Source organism: Lissotriton helveticus, chromosome 6 (genome assembly GCF_964261635.1).
Source record: "Lissotriton helveticus chromosome 6, aLisHel1.1, whole genome shotgun sequence".
NCBI classification, from domain to species: Eukaryota; Metazoa; Chordata; class Amphibia; order Caudata; family Salamandridae; genus Lissotriton; species Lissotriton helveticus.
Window position 1 is genome coordinate 643,461,700 of NC_136067.1, and position 17,243 is coordinate 643,478,942.

At 45.4% G+C, this 17,243-nt stretch overlaps 1 protein-coding gene across 2 annotated transcripts in view; it reads right to left on the bottom strand.

Moving 5' to 3' along the window:
* Window positions 1-17,243, bottom strand: part of PHIP (PHIP subunit of CUL4-Ring ligase complex) — a 2,061,705-nt gene that overhangs the window by 828,468 nt on the left and 1,215,994 nt on the right. For both annotated transcript variants that reach the window (XM_078648101.1, XM_078648100.1), the window contains exon 30: window positions 4,426-4,581. In XM_078648101.1, coding sequence (XP_078504227.1) covers window positions 4,426-4,581 — 156 coding nt within the window. The remainder of the gene's footprint in view (window positions 1-4,425; window positions 4,582-17,243) is intronic.

Consider the following 17,243-nt stretch of genomic DNA (forward strand, 5'->3'; position numbering starts at 1 on the left):
AGTAAAAAGTACCAGCAAGGGAATTTGCTTCAAATAAACAGATGACTTACAGAGGTCAGATTAGAACATATGAATATTAAGATTTTCTGACTTAACCACATTGGGATCTGTACTTAATTAATCTCAAACCACCTTTTTTAGTGAGATATAGAGTGAACAATCAAATGAGAAAGTAGCAACACGGGTAATCTTTGTAGAAAAAGATTCTTTTATATATGCAAAAATATAAAAATTTCGAAGGGTACAAAGTATATCACAGATTCAATCAAGACTTCAAATGTCAAAGGAGTAAATGAATTGACCTATTAAACATCTGAAAAACAAATCCAATCAAGATAAATTCATAACAAATGACTACTAATATTTTTATTAAGTGTCAGATGCGTGGTTAATAGCCAGTGAAGAGATGGACCAGGCAATAGAGGCAAACATCGTGGGGGTCTGACACCGTCATATTACGGCGGCAGGCCCCACAGGACTTAATTCCAATCTCAAAAAACAGTCAAAAAGTTACTTAGGTACGTGCTCTATCCGGATCTGCAGTTACTGGCGCGCAAAAAGAAAGAACCGACGTCAGCGCGCAGGGGTGGCGCCTAAGTAGTCTCTGTGATGTCATATCGGCGCATACGATGCCAGCGATGGACGCGGAGCCGCACGACACCACCTACTGACGCGCAGAGGCACTGCTAGCGAGAAAAACATTCCGGATCCAGTCTGATGCCTGGGATATTCTAAGGTAAGTTATCTATCACTAACGCGTCTCTTTCCGATTACAACAAAGCGCGGGAGCCCGCGCTTCGTTTTTTAAAATTTTCTTGCCCAGATTCACGATCCCAGCGCAAATTCGCCCGATTTAAAAAAAGAATGCTTTTATTTTTTGATTTTCACAGCAACTACCGAACGGATTTGCACCATTTTGCAAAAGGTCGCTTTCCGAACAAAGAACTACCTTTTTGCCAAATTTGGCGTAATTCCGTTCAGCAGTTCGGGCTGTAGCCAGTCTCAAGATTTCCTATGGAAATTAACATGGGGAAAACGTGTTCTGGGACCCCCTTTTTCCGCAGCACCCGCTTGAAGAAACACTCCCAAACTTTCAGGATAGGACCTGACTAGACTTTTTTTGGGAGAATTTCACAAAGATTCGTCAAACGACGCCAAAGTTATTAGCAAATCAAAAAATGCTTTTCCTATGGAAACTAGGTTCCAACTATAACTACCTACTGGCGACCACCAGAAAATAAATATATATATATATATATATATATATATATATATATATCAAAAGGAATCCCAATGCCACGGCAGGCAATTCTGGCGCAACACAAGGGCACAGACTCCGTAGGCTGGTGTGCATAACGATCCGAGTTTTATTCACACATCAAAGAATGGTCCAACATGACGCTTTTCGGCTGCCAGACATGTATCCTTGATCACATAGCGCTCTGTGTGACCATGTGCACAATATATACAGGTGAAAACAGCAGTCTGGTAACTATGTCTATTAAAGTGAGTAAGTGGATTTACTTTTTTTACTCCATTGTGACATCATTATACATGTTGATTTACTGCAAAGAAAAATAAAGGGAAAACATACTACCCTAATGTCATGACATATGTCAGTGCGAGCAAAAAGAACAGACTCAAATTACAATCGCCGTTTCCAGTTGCAATATTTGATGTGTGAACATGCCACATACCTATACCAGATTATAAAGACATACTCAAATCGGGAAATTGATGTAGCGTGCACTCAAAGCCCTGAAGTAACGTCCACTGGAATAAATGCAGGATTGCAATTATATGGGAAGAAGACAGCAATGTGCCTTTCTAAATCACAGAGCATTAAACAAGTTGGATGGAGCCCCAGGGTCTTGGAAAATAACAGCCCGACGAAGCTAGGGGAGTGAATTTACGCCGCCCGAAAAGTCAATTATGTTAAAAAATATTCAAGGACCGGACTACAGCAGTGCATGTGCCCGGGATACAAAACGTGCTAAATTGATCAAAGTGAAACGTCCTTCTTAGTAAGAGGTACTGAACCGTACCATGCTCGCGCAGTGAATTTATTAAAATAGTAACAACTGTCAGAAGCAGCTGCTGTTTATAAATGAGTGTGTAACGGAAGCAAGTGCACACATTGTGAGTTAACGAGGGACATAAAGGGGAGCGTGCTGAAGGGCAGGATGGCGGGGATGTGCTTGAGAAAATGTGCACTGTGGGTGACGTGAAGGTACTCAAAACCATCATTCTTTAAAAAACCCCAACCAATCCCGAAAATTAGTGATTAAAAAGACTAGTGTGTTCCTAATGAAGAACAGGAAACTGGGTCACAATAGTCTAAGAGAACCCATAAAACCCTTATTGTAGTAACTACGTGGATATATATCCTAAAATCCGTCATAGATGGGTGTACAAGTTTTGTCTGGGACCTGTAACAAAAAAACATGTGTGCACAAATGCAAAGTGAAAATAGCTTAGTTAATAGCACTAGGATTGGACGAACTGGCAGCTATATATATATATATATATATATATATATATATATATATATATATATATATACACACACACACACACACACACACACACACACACACACACACACACGCACACACGTATATACATATATATTTATTTAACCACAAAAGTCAGCGGCCATTGGGAAGTGTGCTCTCTTCATTTCTTAAACATGTTCAGTCAGTAACAGCAGTGTCATCCAGCGCGTTTCGACCCGTTCACCCCCACCCCGTACTGTTGAAAGCAAATAGTCCATTTTCGGTTTCTGAATTTATGTCAGCATTGCTCACAACATTAAAAACAATTACAATGAAAATAAATGTTATCAGCAGAATCAAATCATATGTATAGCAGAGTTTCAAATGATCAAAAGCCCATCGCTGAGGTGATCTTGTACTTTACTGGGCAACTGATTAGTAAACTATTTTGAACAAATATTGTCTAAGTGAGCTATTTAAGTCAGCTGATATTTACACTTGGTTGCATCAATTTGAATTCCTCCACCTTATTACCCTCTAAGCAAGGTACGGTTTACAGTCTCACGTGTTCTTTTCTTTAAGCGTTGCGTCGCATAACGTTTCCTCTCAAATGGTCATTTCACTACATTATTTAGAATTAATGTGAAATTCCTCATTCTCACAAATCTTCTTTAGGAACGTTATTTTAGGCAGTCGACTTTTACATCAATTAGTTGCATCAGTTCAAATTCCTCCACCATATCTTCTCAGCGAGGTATTATTTTCAGTTCCACATCTTTTTTTCTTACAAAATCTTATCTTATAGCGCTTCCTCTCAAATGGTCATTTGACTACATCATTCTAAATGAATGTGCAGTTCCTCATCATAGTTAAGCCCCAATGGGATCTTAGTTTAAAGTCTGATAATATATCAGGATTCCCTTTAGGTCAGTAGCCGAAATGTATCACTGTCTCTTACATCTTTTTTAACATGCTCAATTCCATAATATTCAATCCCTTTCCAGGTATCATCCTCGTGTTCTTTCATTATGTATTTAGCAACTGCATATGATGGATCCGTCTTCAATTGCTCTGATGTACTCCAATATTCTTTTCCTTAATTGGCACATACTTTAGACCACACTTGCATCCAAGAATATAGACAACATAGGTTGTTTCACAAGTAATTTTCTGTTGGATTGTGATACTGTTTCCATTATTGCACTTGATTTTTTTTCCTATATACGCCTATATATTCACACACACACACACATATTTACCGACACACACACACTTAGATAATTTCCTAAATACATATGAAGAAAAATTAAAATATATATATTTTTTGATATATATGAATGTTTACTATGTCGCACCTTCCCCTTCTTTGAGGTTTGTTGCAGCGCCATGAAACCGCTGGTGAAAGCGCGCTTTACAAATAATTTTAAATTCAAATTCAAATTCAAATTTAATTTACTAGAGTGCTAAAGTACATCATTGTTAAAGTACCTTTTTACATGAGCTGTGTGGCACTTACCTGCATGGTAAATACTGAATGTTACAGTTACTGAATGGTAAAATTTGCGTGGTTAAGGTGACAGACCCAGGCTCTACATCCAACCTTCCATGGGTGGCCAACAGCTGATGCGTGCAACCTCAAGCCAGGCCTTATGCCCAACCCTCCTAACAGACAGCAAACACACCCAGCACAAGACAGTTAGCCAAAAGTTCACCTAGCTGTAGTGTCAAGCCAGACCTTTAAAAAAATCCTAAACTATAACTGGGAGATATCAGACTGTGAAATAATGTTTAGTTCCACTTTAAAAATGAAAGATATTCAATACACAAACTATACATTTCTTAAACCACATTACAAAATAAGGGATGCCAAAGGCCTTTATAACAATCTGTTAAAAAAGAGTAGTTGTAGCAAGTAGAATTTTCTATTCACCCAGCGTCATGAGTTGATTAATTCCTGAAATGATTCTTTCGCATTCTTCATCTCTGGTCCTGGACCCCCATTCTCCATCCAATGGTTTGTAAATCAAGTTTCTAACCTCGTTACTGGTTAGTGGAACACTTAATCCAAGCTCTTCAGGAAACACAGCTGAAATATATCAACAAATAATAAACTAAGCATCTGTAAACAATTAGCTTTAAAACTGTTTAACAATGCTTCACTCATCTTATGTTTATTATGTCTAAGTTGGGAGGAAGTTCATTATGACCTCAGAGCACCCTACATAAAGCATGTCTGCCCCAGTCGCCTCAGTTCAAATTTTTTATCTGGACCAAGGCCAAGATGCAATAAATGGAAAATAATTTTATATTTAGCAATGATTTAAGAAACAGGTAAACATCCACTATAAGAGAGGGGAGTTGAGAGAGTTGTAATGCATTAATTGGAGCTGGTCTTTAATCACAAAAAACATTCCCAAAAGGAAATCACTTGTCTCTCTAAAGGATTGAGGCCAAAACAGATACCTTTACTTGAATTACTCCCAAAGCATCCTACAAGGGTTGGGTAGAGGGCAAGCACAAAGTGACACAAGAAGCGGCTCCACTATGTCATTTCCAGGGCGGTACAGAGCAACAAGACACCAGCAAGCAGGTGCATAGGTATATACATTTTTGGATCCAGTCTGGTGCCTAGGGATATTCTAAAGGTTGGGAGCATACACCTAGAAGCATTTACCAGAAGCATGCTTTACTCTTAATGTACCACTATTCTTAGTAGAAAACACAATACAGGCAAATTGCCACTAAATAATCCTTCATCCTACTAAGCCCTTATCACGGTAAAGAAACTGCAAACTTAGTCCCAGTTTGGGCAGACTTCTCAATAAAACTATAACACTACCAATCTACACAAAATCTCTGCCTCCTAGAATATACAGTCTTCGTAAAAGAATGCCTCAAAGATGAATACAGATCTAGTCTCCCAGGTTCCAGTAACGTTGGCAAGATGTGATTCAACAACCTACAACCTTACTAAGAGGAAGGCATGCTCTGAGCTTAAATTGAAACGCAGCTCTGCAAACAAGGTACAAAATATCCAGATACCAAGGTCATATGCCCCTATCCGGATCAATGCACCTTACAATAGCTAATTAACTACATGGCTCTCGGAATCAGAGGATACAGCTTTTGTCAATGATAACTGTAAAGTAATGCCTCTTTTGTATTGTCACACCCATGTTTTTGGCCGGATGCTGCAGGTTTTTGGACTCAAAGTGCACTGAGGGCTGCTAACCACACCTCAGCGCCAGTGCATTGAACCCCAAACACGTATGTTACATTGGCTATACCTAACTGGCATAAGCTAACATACCTATAAGTACCTAATATAGGGTACCCAGAGCATGCAAGTTAGAAGGTCACTCATGGGATTTCAGCATCTGTGGTGCCACCCTGGGTGTGATACAAGTAAACAGAGCCTTCTGTTCCATCACTGCAGACTGGAAGAGCAGTTTAAAACTGCTAGACTGACTTTGCCATTCAAAGCAATGGCAAAGCCAAAGCTGCCTCTGCAAAATGTGTACGTCACCGCTATGGCAGTCCTACAGAGCCTAAGACAGAGTGCAACATATTTACGGGCATAACGAATAAGTTAATTATCTTCGGTAAAAGCTTATCTGGTAGAGACGGGATCTAGCAGCAGATTCATTACCTTTGAATTCTCCGCTGGCACCAGACTGGATCCAGAAAACTTTGAACAGCAGTGCCTCTGCGCATTGGTAGAGGATATCGAGCAACTCCATAACAACAGTGTCCACCGGATGCAATGTCGGCGCAGTACATATAAGCCCTCACCTGACGCACTGTAACTTTCTTTCTTAACTATTTTTCGCGCCAAAAACGCAGAGTCACTTACAGAAATTGCCTCCAGAAACTGTGTGCCAAGAAAAAAACACCTTTATGTCAAAATAATTAGAAAGTTCTAATGAAAGGCATTAGAATACCCGGAAGGGATCTTGTAGTAAAAAAAATACAACTAGATGGCATAACTCGGAGGATGGGAGGGTCGATAAGGTGTCTACAGCTAGATTCGGTCTCTACCAGATAAGGCGTTACCAAAGGTAAGTAACTTATTCATCTGATAGACACATCTGGCTGCAGATTCCTTACCTTTGAATTAGATATCCAAGCAATGCCATCTCTGGAAGAGGGCCTGCAAACAGGTCCCACTAAAGATCCCTGAACAGGAATAGCTAGTCTGTAATAAGATAGAGTGACTGGGCTGTCTAGGAATGACGGTGAGGACAAGATACATCCCACCAGAAGTACTGTGGAAAACCCATAGCAATGTGAAATCAGTAAATCATGGAAAAGCATTGAGAATGTCACACATGGCAGTGGAATAAAGAAGCGTTGGAAAAGAACACTTCATAGAAGCATAATACTACATAGTTCGACCGATGGTATCAGGACAATTAGGGGACAGGGCTGAAGGTAAAGAACAACAGCCAGTGCCTCTGAGCCAAAGCTCATTGCCATAGAAACAGGTGTGTGAGCTAAACTTGGCCTAAGAGAAACAGGGAAAAAGGGAGAGATCTCAGGACACATCCAAGATGTAGAAAGCACCAATCAATACTTCAGTAGAAGCACTTCAAAACAATAACAAGAAGCATTGGAATAGACCACTCGTGGTCAGAGAAAACACTTCTAGAGAAAAGTATGCCCTCTGTGACTAATGTAGAAGCCACAGAGGAGGAAGGGTAAACAAATGCAAATGCCATGACCAAGTGAAGGTCCCACTAGGACACAAGGAAAGGTGCAGTGAAGCAAGCATAAACGTACACCCTCTTAAGGAAGCAAGCATAGAATGATTGGCAACATATACACATATATAATAGATTCATTAAATATATAGACAGTGCGAGAAGGGGGCTCAGCCCTTCGTGACCATTTCAAAAGGCTGGAAAAGCTTATGAAAATGGAGCAAGCTAAATGGTGAGAGCATCGCTCCCTGTGCAGATACTTAGCGATGGGACGTATCCTTCGTGGATTGAGGATCACGCTGGCACCCAGCTATGAGCAACCAGACCCCAATATGCTCAGGGATTAGGCTGAAGGCAACCTAGAATCCTCGCGCAAGTTGGTCACTATTCTAGTTAAATACGCGGAAAGTGACCGCGCTGCATTACAACTAAAAATAGATAAACTGAACAGTGAGATCAGCGCCATGGAATCAGGGGCAGTGGCAGAATGTGCAAAATACAGGGAAGAAATGCTTGTTAGACTTCGCAAAGAGGAACATGTTATCAAAAAGAGGAAGGCATACAAATTCCAACGTGATAAGACGGACTACCAACAGCGCCGCATTTTCACCTTTGCCAGGAAATTTGATGCCATGAAAGCCTCTAAGACATCTGCGGGTCTTCCCTCCGTCCAAGCAACACCAGCTCTGCCCCAGTGCCTCAATCAATGTCTTCATTATCAGACTTGAGCTCTCTGCCTGACAGGGAGTCGGACACGGAGCTGAGCAGGTATGACCCCTGCTTGGGGTTTACCAGGTTTTCCCTGGCGCAGGAGGTGGACTGCCTGCGACAGGACAGGCAAGATACTCTACGCCCCAGGAGGCCCAACTCAAAAGACGCAAAAGAAACAACCAAAAGCGCCGACAACGACGCAAAGCTGGCTTCAACCGGAAAACCCAAGAAAATAAATGTTACCAACAAGAGGTGAAAAAGCAAGAAATTAATCGATCTGACAGGATTGAAAACCATGGCACGGGTGACCCATCTGTTCTCAATCTCACCAATACTGCTCTCAATACAGCTGAATTAAGCACTCTTTCGCTGGGATTAACATTCAGTCCAGCCAGCAACCTTAATTATGCAAAGACCAGGATCTTTACAAATACATCCGCAAACTAAAGTTACAGATTTACTTCATATACAACAAATTCCAGCCCAAGTCTATTGTGAAGTCTACCACTGACATGTTACCTGGATTGAATGTCAATGATTTAGAGCTGATGCAGGACTTAGAAGCTCTTCTAAATGAAATCCCTAACTCTGGCATGTCGGAAGAACAATTGGTTTTAAACACTTCGGGTAGTACCAAATTCAAACCCAAATCCACCTTCACCCCACTTATAACATCGACATCTTCCATGAACTTTCCATCACGGGAATCAAGAAACTGTATGCAACCACCCTACGTGATAAGCAAAAATATTAAGTACAAAACAGCTGCTACTTCAAATTGATTAAAAAACTACGGGCGGACAACAATATCATAATCCGCCAATCCGACAAAGGGGGTCATGTTGTTTTATGGCCAAGTTTTTTCTATATGGAGGAAGCCTATCTACAGCTGAATGACTTGCAATGCTACAAACGCTGTGATGTTGTTACTGTTAGAAAAGCACAATCAGAATTTTACTCACAAACGTTAGCAAATGTTTTTTTAGGTTCTTTATCAGATGATATAGATATGATCTCCTCTAATGCTAGATTACTTGATTTGTTCATTGCTATTGCATTTAAAGTAATTTTATCTTGTTGGAAAGATAATTCCAAAAAATTTCTGTTGTAACTTGGTGGAATTTCATATATGATGAACATAGGATTTCTATTGCTTCTTCTTCTTCTGTCCCTCTAAAAATCAAATCTGATCTCCTATGGCTCCCCTTTGTTTCTTACCTCTCTTCTACCCATTCCATGTGAGTTCATATCCTGTCCTTATCCTCGCATATTCCCATATTTCACCTAGCTTTGTTCTTTCCCCTTCTACCTTTCTTCTCTGTCTTTTCCCCCTTCCTCTTTTCTCTCTTCTTCTTTTCTTTACTTCTCTTTCTTTTCTCATTAACTCTAGTGCCTTCTGTTTTATCTTATTGTATTTACTTAATTATTGTATGGCTTTGTTTATGCTTTTGCTAAAACTTAATAAAAATGTATTAAACTGAAAAAAAAAACCAAAAAAAAGAATTTTACTCACAACTGTTGGCATGGAGAAGCTCGGGATTGCTGAGTCAAGATGAACTCAAGTTCCTCAAGAACGAGCATCCAGTGACCCCCGTGTCCTATCTTATTCCCAAAGTCCACAAAAATTCTGTTGAACCCCCAGGCAGACCCATCATCTCTGAGCGTGGTGGCCTTTTGGAAAATACTACTGTGTATATTGATGCTTTTCTTCAGGAACATGTCAAGGCTTTGCCATCCTATGTACAGGATTCTGGTGACTTTTTGAGGAAACTAGAAGGGGTGGCATGGTATTCAGAATATTGGTTGATAACTTTGGATGTTTCATCCTTATATACCAGTATTCATCATCTTGACGGTTTGAGGGCGATTCAATATTACTTGGGGAGAAGGCCTATCCAAATGTTTGACCACAACAAGATATTTTGTTAGCCATGATTTCCTACTGTTTGCACAACAATTTTTTTATGTTCAGCAACCAATACTTTCAACAAATCAGGGGTGTGGCCATGGGGGCCTGCTTTCCTCCCAGTTACGCCTGTCTGTATATGGGCTACTGGGAGGAGCAGGTCCTCCATGGCACACACCATGAGATCTTTGTTGAACATGTGGTGCAATGGTACCGATTTATAGAAGATATATTTTTGATATGGCGTGGTACCAAACACCAGGCTTTGGATTTCATTGAACACACTCAATCTTGCCTTTACTTCCAACATTAGATAGGATCATGTATTTTTTCTAGATGTTGAAATTGTCACCAAGAATAAACTGGAAACACAGCTTTACAGGAAACCTACTGCAGGTAATACAGTGCTACACGCACAAAGCCACCACCCGGCACATCTGATACGCAGTATCCCCTATGGGGAGATGCTGCATATCAGGCGTATTTGCAGTACTGATGCTAAATGCCATCTAGCACAAGAAGCCAGCAATGCGGGTTTTTTAGCTTGAGGGTACACTGCCACAATTACGGTTAGAGCAATCAAAAAGGCTAACCTTGTCCCCAGAAATGATGCCCTGCTGCATAAAACACCAATAGCAGCCCCTGATACAGCCACTCAGCCAGCTAGACTAATATTGACATAAAATAGGCAGCACCAAGCTATCTGTAAGATCATCAATAAAAATTAAAGCTTGGTGCGCTACGACCCAGTAATAGGGGATCGGATGGCAGACAAACCTGAAATTACTTTCAGGAAAGCACGCTCAATGAGCGAAGCACTAGTTAAGTCTAGCCCTGAAGTTGGTGGCAATACTACATGGTTGCAGGCAAGTAAGGGATTCAAAAATGCTCTACCTGTAGCACAAGTTACTTACCTTCGGTAACAATATATCTGTAAGAAACAGTAGTTAGTATTAGATTCCTTACCTTAGAATATCCCCAGGCGTCAGTCTGGATCCGGAAAGTTTTGCGTAGCAGTACCCCTGCGCGTCGCTAGACGTCATCTGCGGCTCCGCGTCCGTCGTTGGCCCGGGATGACGTCGCAAGAGTACTTAGACGCTGCCCTTGTGCGCGGACGTCAGTTCTTATACACAGCTTTTCCGCGCCAGAAACGCAGAGCCATGATAAAAACCAACACTGGTGCCCTAGATATCGGTTCGCAGAACGGGGAGGATGGATGGGGCAGGTAAGGAATCTAATACGAACTACTGTTTCTTACAGATATATCGTTACCGAAGGTAAGTAACTTGTGCATCTGAAAGAAACAGGTTAGTATTAGATTCCTTACCTTAGAATAGATACCCCAGCCATACCAACCCCGGTGGTGGGTATTCAAACCAATAATCACACCAGAAAGTCCTGGAGAACGGAACGGCCGAAAAAGCCATCTCTCCGGACTTGGCTGTCCAGGCAGTAGTGTCTTGCGAACGTGTGCAGCGAGGCCCACGTAGCTGCCTGACAGATGTCCTGCAAGGGGACTCCCCGACCCAGGGCAGTAGTAGCCGCCGTGGCCAGAGTGGAATGGGCCCTCAGCCCAACAGGAGGCTCCTTTTTAGCCAGTGAATAACAAGTCTTGATTCACGAAACGACCCATCGAGAAATGGTCCGTTTGTGCACCGCCCGTCCCTTCTTAGCGCCCACGTAACCAACAAAGAGTTGGTCATCCACCCGAACTGGCTTGTGCGATCCAGATAATATGAGAGCGCACATTTTGGGTCCAGGCGGTGGAGCCTCTCTTCCTCTTTCGAGGGATGCGGAGGCGGAAAGAAGGTGGGCAAGGTGATGGACTGCCCGATGTGGAAGGCTGTGATGACCTTGGGCAGGAAAGAGGGACGTGTCCATAAGACAACTTTGTCCGGATGGACAGAAAGGAAAGGAGGTTTAGAAGAAAGAGCCTGAAGCTCACTCACTCTCCTGGCAGAGGTGATGGCAACCAGGAATGCAGTCTTAAGAGTGAGAAGACGAAGAGGACAGTTATGAAGTGGCTCGAAGGGAGCGCACATCAAATAAGTCAGAACAAGATTCAAGTCCCACTGAGGCATCACGAAAGGAACAGGTTGAAACATGAGTGATGCCCTTCAAGAACCTATTTACAACTGGGGACTTGAAAAGAGAGGGCTGATCAGGGAGCCTTAAGAAGGCAGAAATGGCAGAGAGGTAGCCCTTAAGAGTGCCCAGAGAAGAGCACTGCTGGGCAAGAGAAAGAAGAAAGAGGAGAACCTCAGAAAAGGGTGTGAGAAGTTGGCCTGGTATATGATGTTCACTATTCTAGTGATCACCTTGCACCAGTCCAAACAACCCTTATGGTGATGGTTGTAAATCAACCTTAAAGACCAGCTATCCTAGTGGTAGAGTGGACAGAACAGTCTTAGGCTAAAAGACTCTAGAGGGAGTGTAAAGCCAGCTGTTTTACCATATGTAACCCCTTGAATATCAAATGAAAGGACACCCCACAGGATATATATAAAATATATATTTATTTCTTTCTAACACACTCCTCTGAACTCTTTATGAGGTCAGAGGCCAAAGCACATAACAAGACACTTAGTTATTATACGTTAATTTGCACAATTTACGGTTAGGCCCTAGGGGCGAAGCAAACCATATATTAAGAAAGTGGTATAAGTACCACGTCACGAGAAAAGGAAAGGCCTAGGGCATCGCTGGGGCTACACTGTCTTAACAATAGTTTAGAAGTAGGAGGCCCCCATGCGGCGCGTGCAGTGTCTTTATACACACGCGGGATTCAATGCAAAGTCAATGGGAACTTAGAAGTTAGATTTAGAAGGATTTAGGACACTTCCGGTTTAGCTAGGAGGAAACAACTAAAGACTTGGATAGTCAATACCCTTGGGAGCACCGAAGTACTCACGTTACCTCACCCACGGACGGCGGGTGCATAGGTGTGAAGATGTGTCAGGTTTCGTAGTTGAATCCTATGGAGACCTGAAGAAAGAGGCTGCAGGCGACCAGGAGGAAGATGTCCGGGTGGATCCAAGGGTGGATCGAGGATGAAGAGGACCTGAAAGCAGAGGGGACAGAGTCTGGGTCACTAGCCAGTGACCAGGTGGAACCAGGAAGGAACCAGACGTCGAGGAGCAATCAAGTGCTGTCTTGAAGCTTGTCTTGGCAGCCACGTGGACCAGGAGGCGTCAACGACGACCAGGTGCTGGAGACGGACTGTCCCACGAAGGATCTCGCAGATGGAGGGGTCGACTTCCGGATTGGAGTCAACAAGCCTTGGCAAAGGCAATCCACGCAGGATGCAACAAAGGCTTCTGGTGCAGACCAGCAAGGTCTGAGGTGATTCACCTTTGCTGGGAAGCAAGGGCCAATCTGGAGCAACCAGACCAGCGATGTGGTTCAAAAGGATTGTCGTCACAGAGGCTACTAGCCAACGGGCCAACAACCGGACAACGCGTCGAGCAGTACAAAAGCAGAAGGGCCCCACTCAGAACTCGTGGAGTGTGGGGGGCTGATCTTCGTCGCAGATGGAGCTCGGGATCGGCGTTTCTCAATCCCCAGTGCACAGCTTCGAGGGTAGCTCAGGAGCTGCACAGGTAGCAAGTTGCAGGCTTTCCAAGATGTTCGGTCCCACGTGTCTCATCGCCACCAAGGATCCCAGCTATGCTGCAGTCGTGAAGAGAGGGTCACAGCGGTCTGGAACTTGTCAGGCTCTGTGCTCGGGTTCCGGCGGGAACATCAGCAAGCCGTTGATTTGCTGGATGGTGCCTGGTTGCCCAGGGTGGTCACTCCTTGGCCACAAGGGAGATTCTTCAGTCTTTAGCTTCAGCAAAATGTCGAAGGTCCAGAGTTTCGTTTCAAGTTTCAGTTCAGGTTTAATCTAAAGTCTCAGGAGTCAGCTCCTACCTTTATACAACTAAAAGGGGCTGGATTACTTACTAGGTCCCTCCTATGGCCAGGACCAGGAAGGGGGGTGGTTACACCCCCTCTCCTTTGTCCAGTTTCGTGCCAGAGCTGGGGCTAGAGTTCCCCAGCAACCGGATTGAACTGGGGTATGCATGGAGCACCTAGTGTGCTCCAGGCAATGTCTCCTTCTATTCAGCCCTCCCTGTCCCAATACGCAAACTCCTGTCTGGGGTGGTGCTCGCACCTCCCCAGGCAGGAAACCTATTGTCCAAACCTCCGTGACTGGAAGGACTCCCAGCAGCAGGAGGTCAGACTTGTGTCGGTGGCAGCAGCGTCCATCTTGTGACGCTGGGGCTCTGGTTAACTTTAACCGGGATAGTCAGCAACCACATGTCTTCTCCCTCTAGAAGGGTGGAATGCTTCCCCCGTCGCCAGAACTGGCGAGGGGGTAGTATTCCAAAGCGTATGACACCTTACACAACATGTTTTGATAAAGCCAAACCAGAGTTAGCATTTAACCGCGAGGTTCATATTGCACTTAAGAGTATATGGTATGGCAATATCATAGAACAGCTATAAGGACATGGTTCCGAAAGCTGCTGACAGGCGCAGCTTATGCTAGAGCACCATCTCACACATAACCAAGCACTCTGCCTCCAGGATTGTGAAGGCCTGCCATAGGAGTGACTTATAGATTACTATGTGTCTATATATAAGGTTAGATATAGGAATACTATATCTAAGCAAGGGTTGATTACACAACCTTGCCCCAGCTGAGTTATCAGCCAGTTGTGTCAGTTTGGATGGCCAGCCAGGGGTGGCAAAAGATATGCTGCAGCCCCTGGTAGGCCTTGGATGCACCTATGCCCTGGGTACCTAAGGTACACTTTACAGGGACTCACAAGAGTGACTCAATATCCAATTAGGTATGTACCCAAGGTACATGGAGTCCATTTTATAAAGAGAGCAGATAGCCTGGGGCCCTGATTAGCAAGATCCCAGGCCAACTAAGTCGAAAACCAGCTAAACACAAGGCAAAAAATCTGGGGTAACCATAGTCAGGTATCCACCTTCCTACAGAAAGGGGATCCACAGTCTTTGCTGTGCACCATGCCACAAATGTTTTCCACCTGCAGGCGTATACCGATTTTGTGGAGGGACGCCTGGCTGCCAGAATCACATCACAGACTTCAGGAGGCAAGTCAAATGGCCTCAAGTGTCGCAGCTCAATCTCCACGTATGGAGGTGGAGGCTGGACAGGTTCGGGTGGAGGACAGTCCCCTGCTGCTGCGACAGAAGGTCCTCCTGAAGAGGCAGACTAATAGGGGGATCGACTGACATGCTGAGTAGCTCGGGATACCAGTATCTTCGTGCCCAGTCCAAAGCCACAAGGATGACTTGGGCCCGGTCGCGCCTGATCTTCTTCAGCCCTCTGTGCAGAAGTGATATAGGCGGAAAGGCATACAACAGACCGCAGATCCACTCGCAACGAAAAGCGCCTTCGAGCGAGTGCTGCCTTTGAAATCCCAACAAGCAGAACTGATGACATTGTGCGTTCTCTTCTGTGGCGAATAGATCTAACCAAGGCTCTCCCCACTGCTGAAAGAGACCTTGCGCCACGTCCGAGTTCAGACACCATTCGTGATCCATCATGCACCGACGGCTGAGTTTGTCAGCCCTGGCGTTCAGGGAACCTGCCAGGTGTTGAACCACCAGGGTCACGCCCTGATGTTCCAGCCATTGCCAGAGACGCAGCGCCTCCTGGCATAGGGTCCACGTCCCCACCCCGCCCTGTTTGTTGGAGTACCACATGGCGGTGGTGTTGTCCCTGAAACCCTGCACTACACTCCCCCGGACAGAGGGGAGGAATGCTTTCAGTGCAAGTCGGATCGCCCGGAGCTCCAGAAGGTTGATGTGGAGCCGGGACTCCGCCGGATACCAGAAGCCTCTGATCTCCGCCTTTCCCAGGTGGCCCCCCCAGCCCTGGAGGGACGCGTCCGTCACAACTACGTGCTCCGGTTGGGGTAGAGAGGGGGATCTGCCGCTGAACCAATCGCGGTCCGTGAGCCACCACTGCAACTGTCTTGAAGTGCCCTCCGAGATCAAGACGTGGTCGGACAAGTTGCCCTGATGCTGGGCCCACTGAAACTTCAGGTCCCACTGCAGAGCCCGCATCCGCCACCTGGCGTGATGCACCAGAAGGATGCAGGAGGCCATCAGCCTCAGAAGCCGCAGCGTCAACCTGATGGAGACTCGGGATAAAGGCTGAAAGATCGGAATTAGAGCCTGAATATCCCGAACCCGCTGTTCGGGAAGATAAACCCGAAACTGCGCAGAGTCTAGAACCGCTCCGATGAAGAGGAGCTTCTGAGAGGGGCACAGGTGTGACTTCGGCACATTGATGGAGAACCCCAGCAGGTGCAGGAGGTCGGCCGTAGTCTGGAGGTGGCTGACGACTGTCTGGGGCGAGCCTGCCTTCAACAACCAATCGTCGAGATAGGGGAAGACTGACACCCCTAATCTGCGCAGAGTAGATGCGACCACCGCCATCACTTTCGTGAACACCCGAGGGGCGCTGGTAAGGCCGAAGGGGAGCACGGTAAACTGAAAGTGCTTGAGGCCTACCGTGAACCACAGGTAGCGCCGGCAGGACAGGGATGTGAAAATAAGCGTCCTGCAAGTCCAATGCTACCCATCCAGTCTCCCCGGGGCAGCTAAGACCTGAGCCAGAGTCAGCATCTTTAACTTCTGCTTCCGGAGAAAGCGGTTTACGTTCCGCAGGTCCAAGATAGGGCGTAGGCCCCCTTTGCCCTTCTTGGGTACCAGAAAGTAGTGGGAGTAACAACCACACCCTACTTCTGGCCCAGGAACGCGCTCGATGGCCCCCTTGCCCAAGAGGGACGAAACTTCCTCTGCAGAAGCCTTAAATGATCTCCCGACTTGGGGTGGCATGGCTGGAGGGGTCGTCTCGAAGGGGAGGGAGTAGCCCCTTCGGACGATCTGCAGCACCCACCTGTCCGAAGTGACAGTGCGCAAGTGAGAGTGGTGATGGCAAACCCTGCCCCCCACTGGCGTCACATGGGCCGAAAAGCACGGACTAGGAGGGTTTTGAGGCGGATGCTGCAGGGGAGGGTGTGGACTGGCCTCGCCGTTGTCCCCGACCGCGATTTCCACGGCCGCCACCGCGCTGGATGTTAGTCTGCGGCGTGTGGCTGGCGGCACGTGTGGGGGTGCCCCTTCCTTGGCCACGAAAGGAGCGAAAGGCAGCCGTTTGCTGGCGCGGGGCCGAGAGGCCCAAGGACTTGGCCGTAGCCCTGGAGTCCTTAAAGCGCTCTAGCGCATGGTCTGCCTTGTCGCCAAAAAGGCGACGACCATCAAACCAGGCGTGGCGTCTAATCGCCACCTTCGTTGCCATAGCTCTACCTAGTGAGTTGGTGGTATCCAGCCCACACCGGATAGAATATCTGGCTGCATCCCGGCCCTCCACAAGGGCTTGGCCGAGTCTGGCCCATATCTCCAACG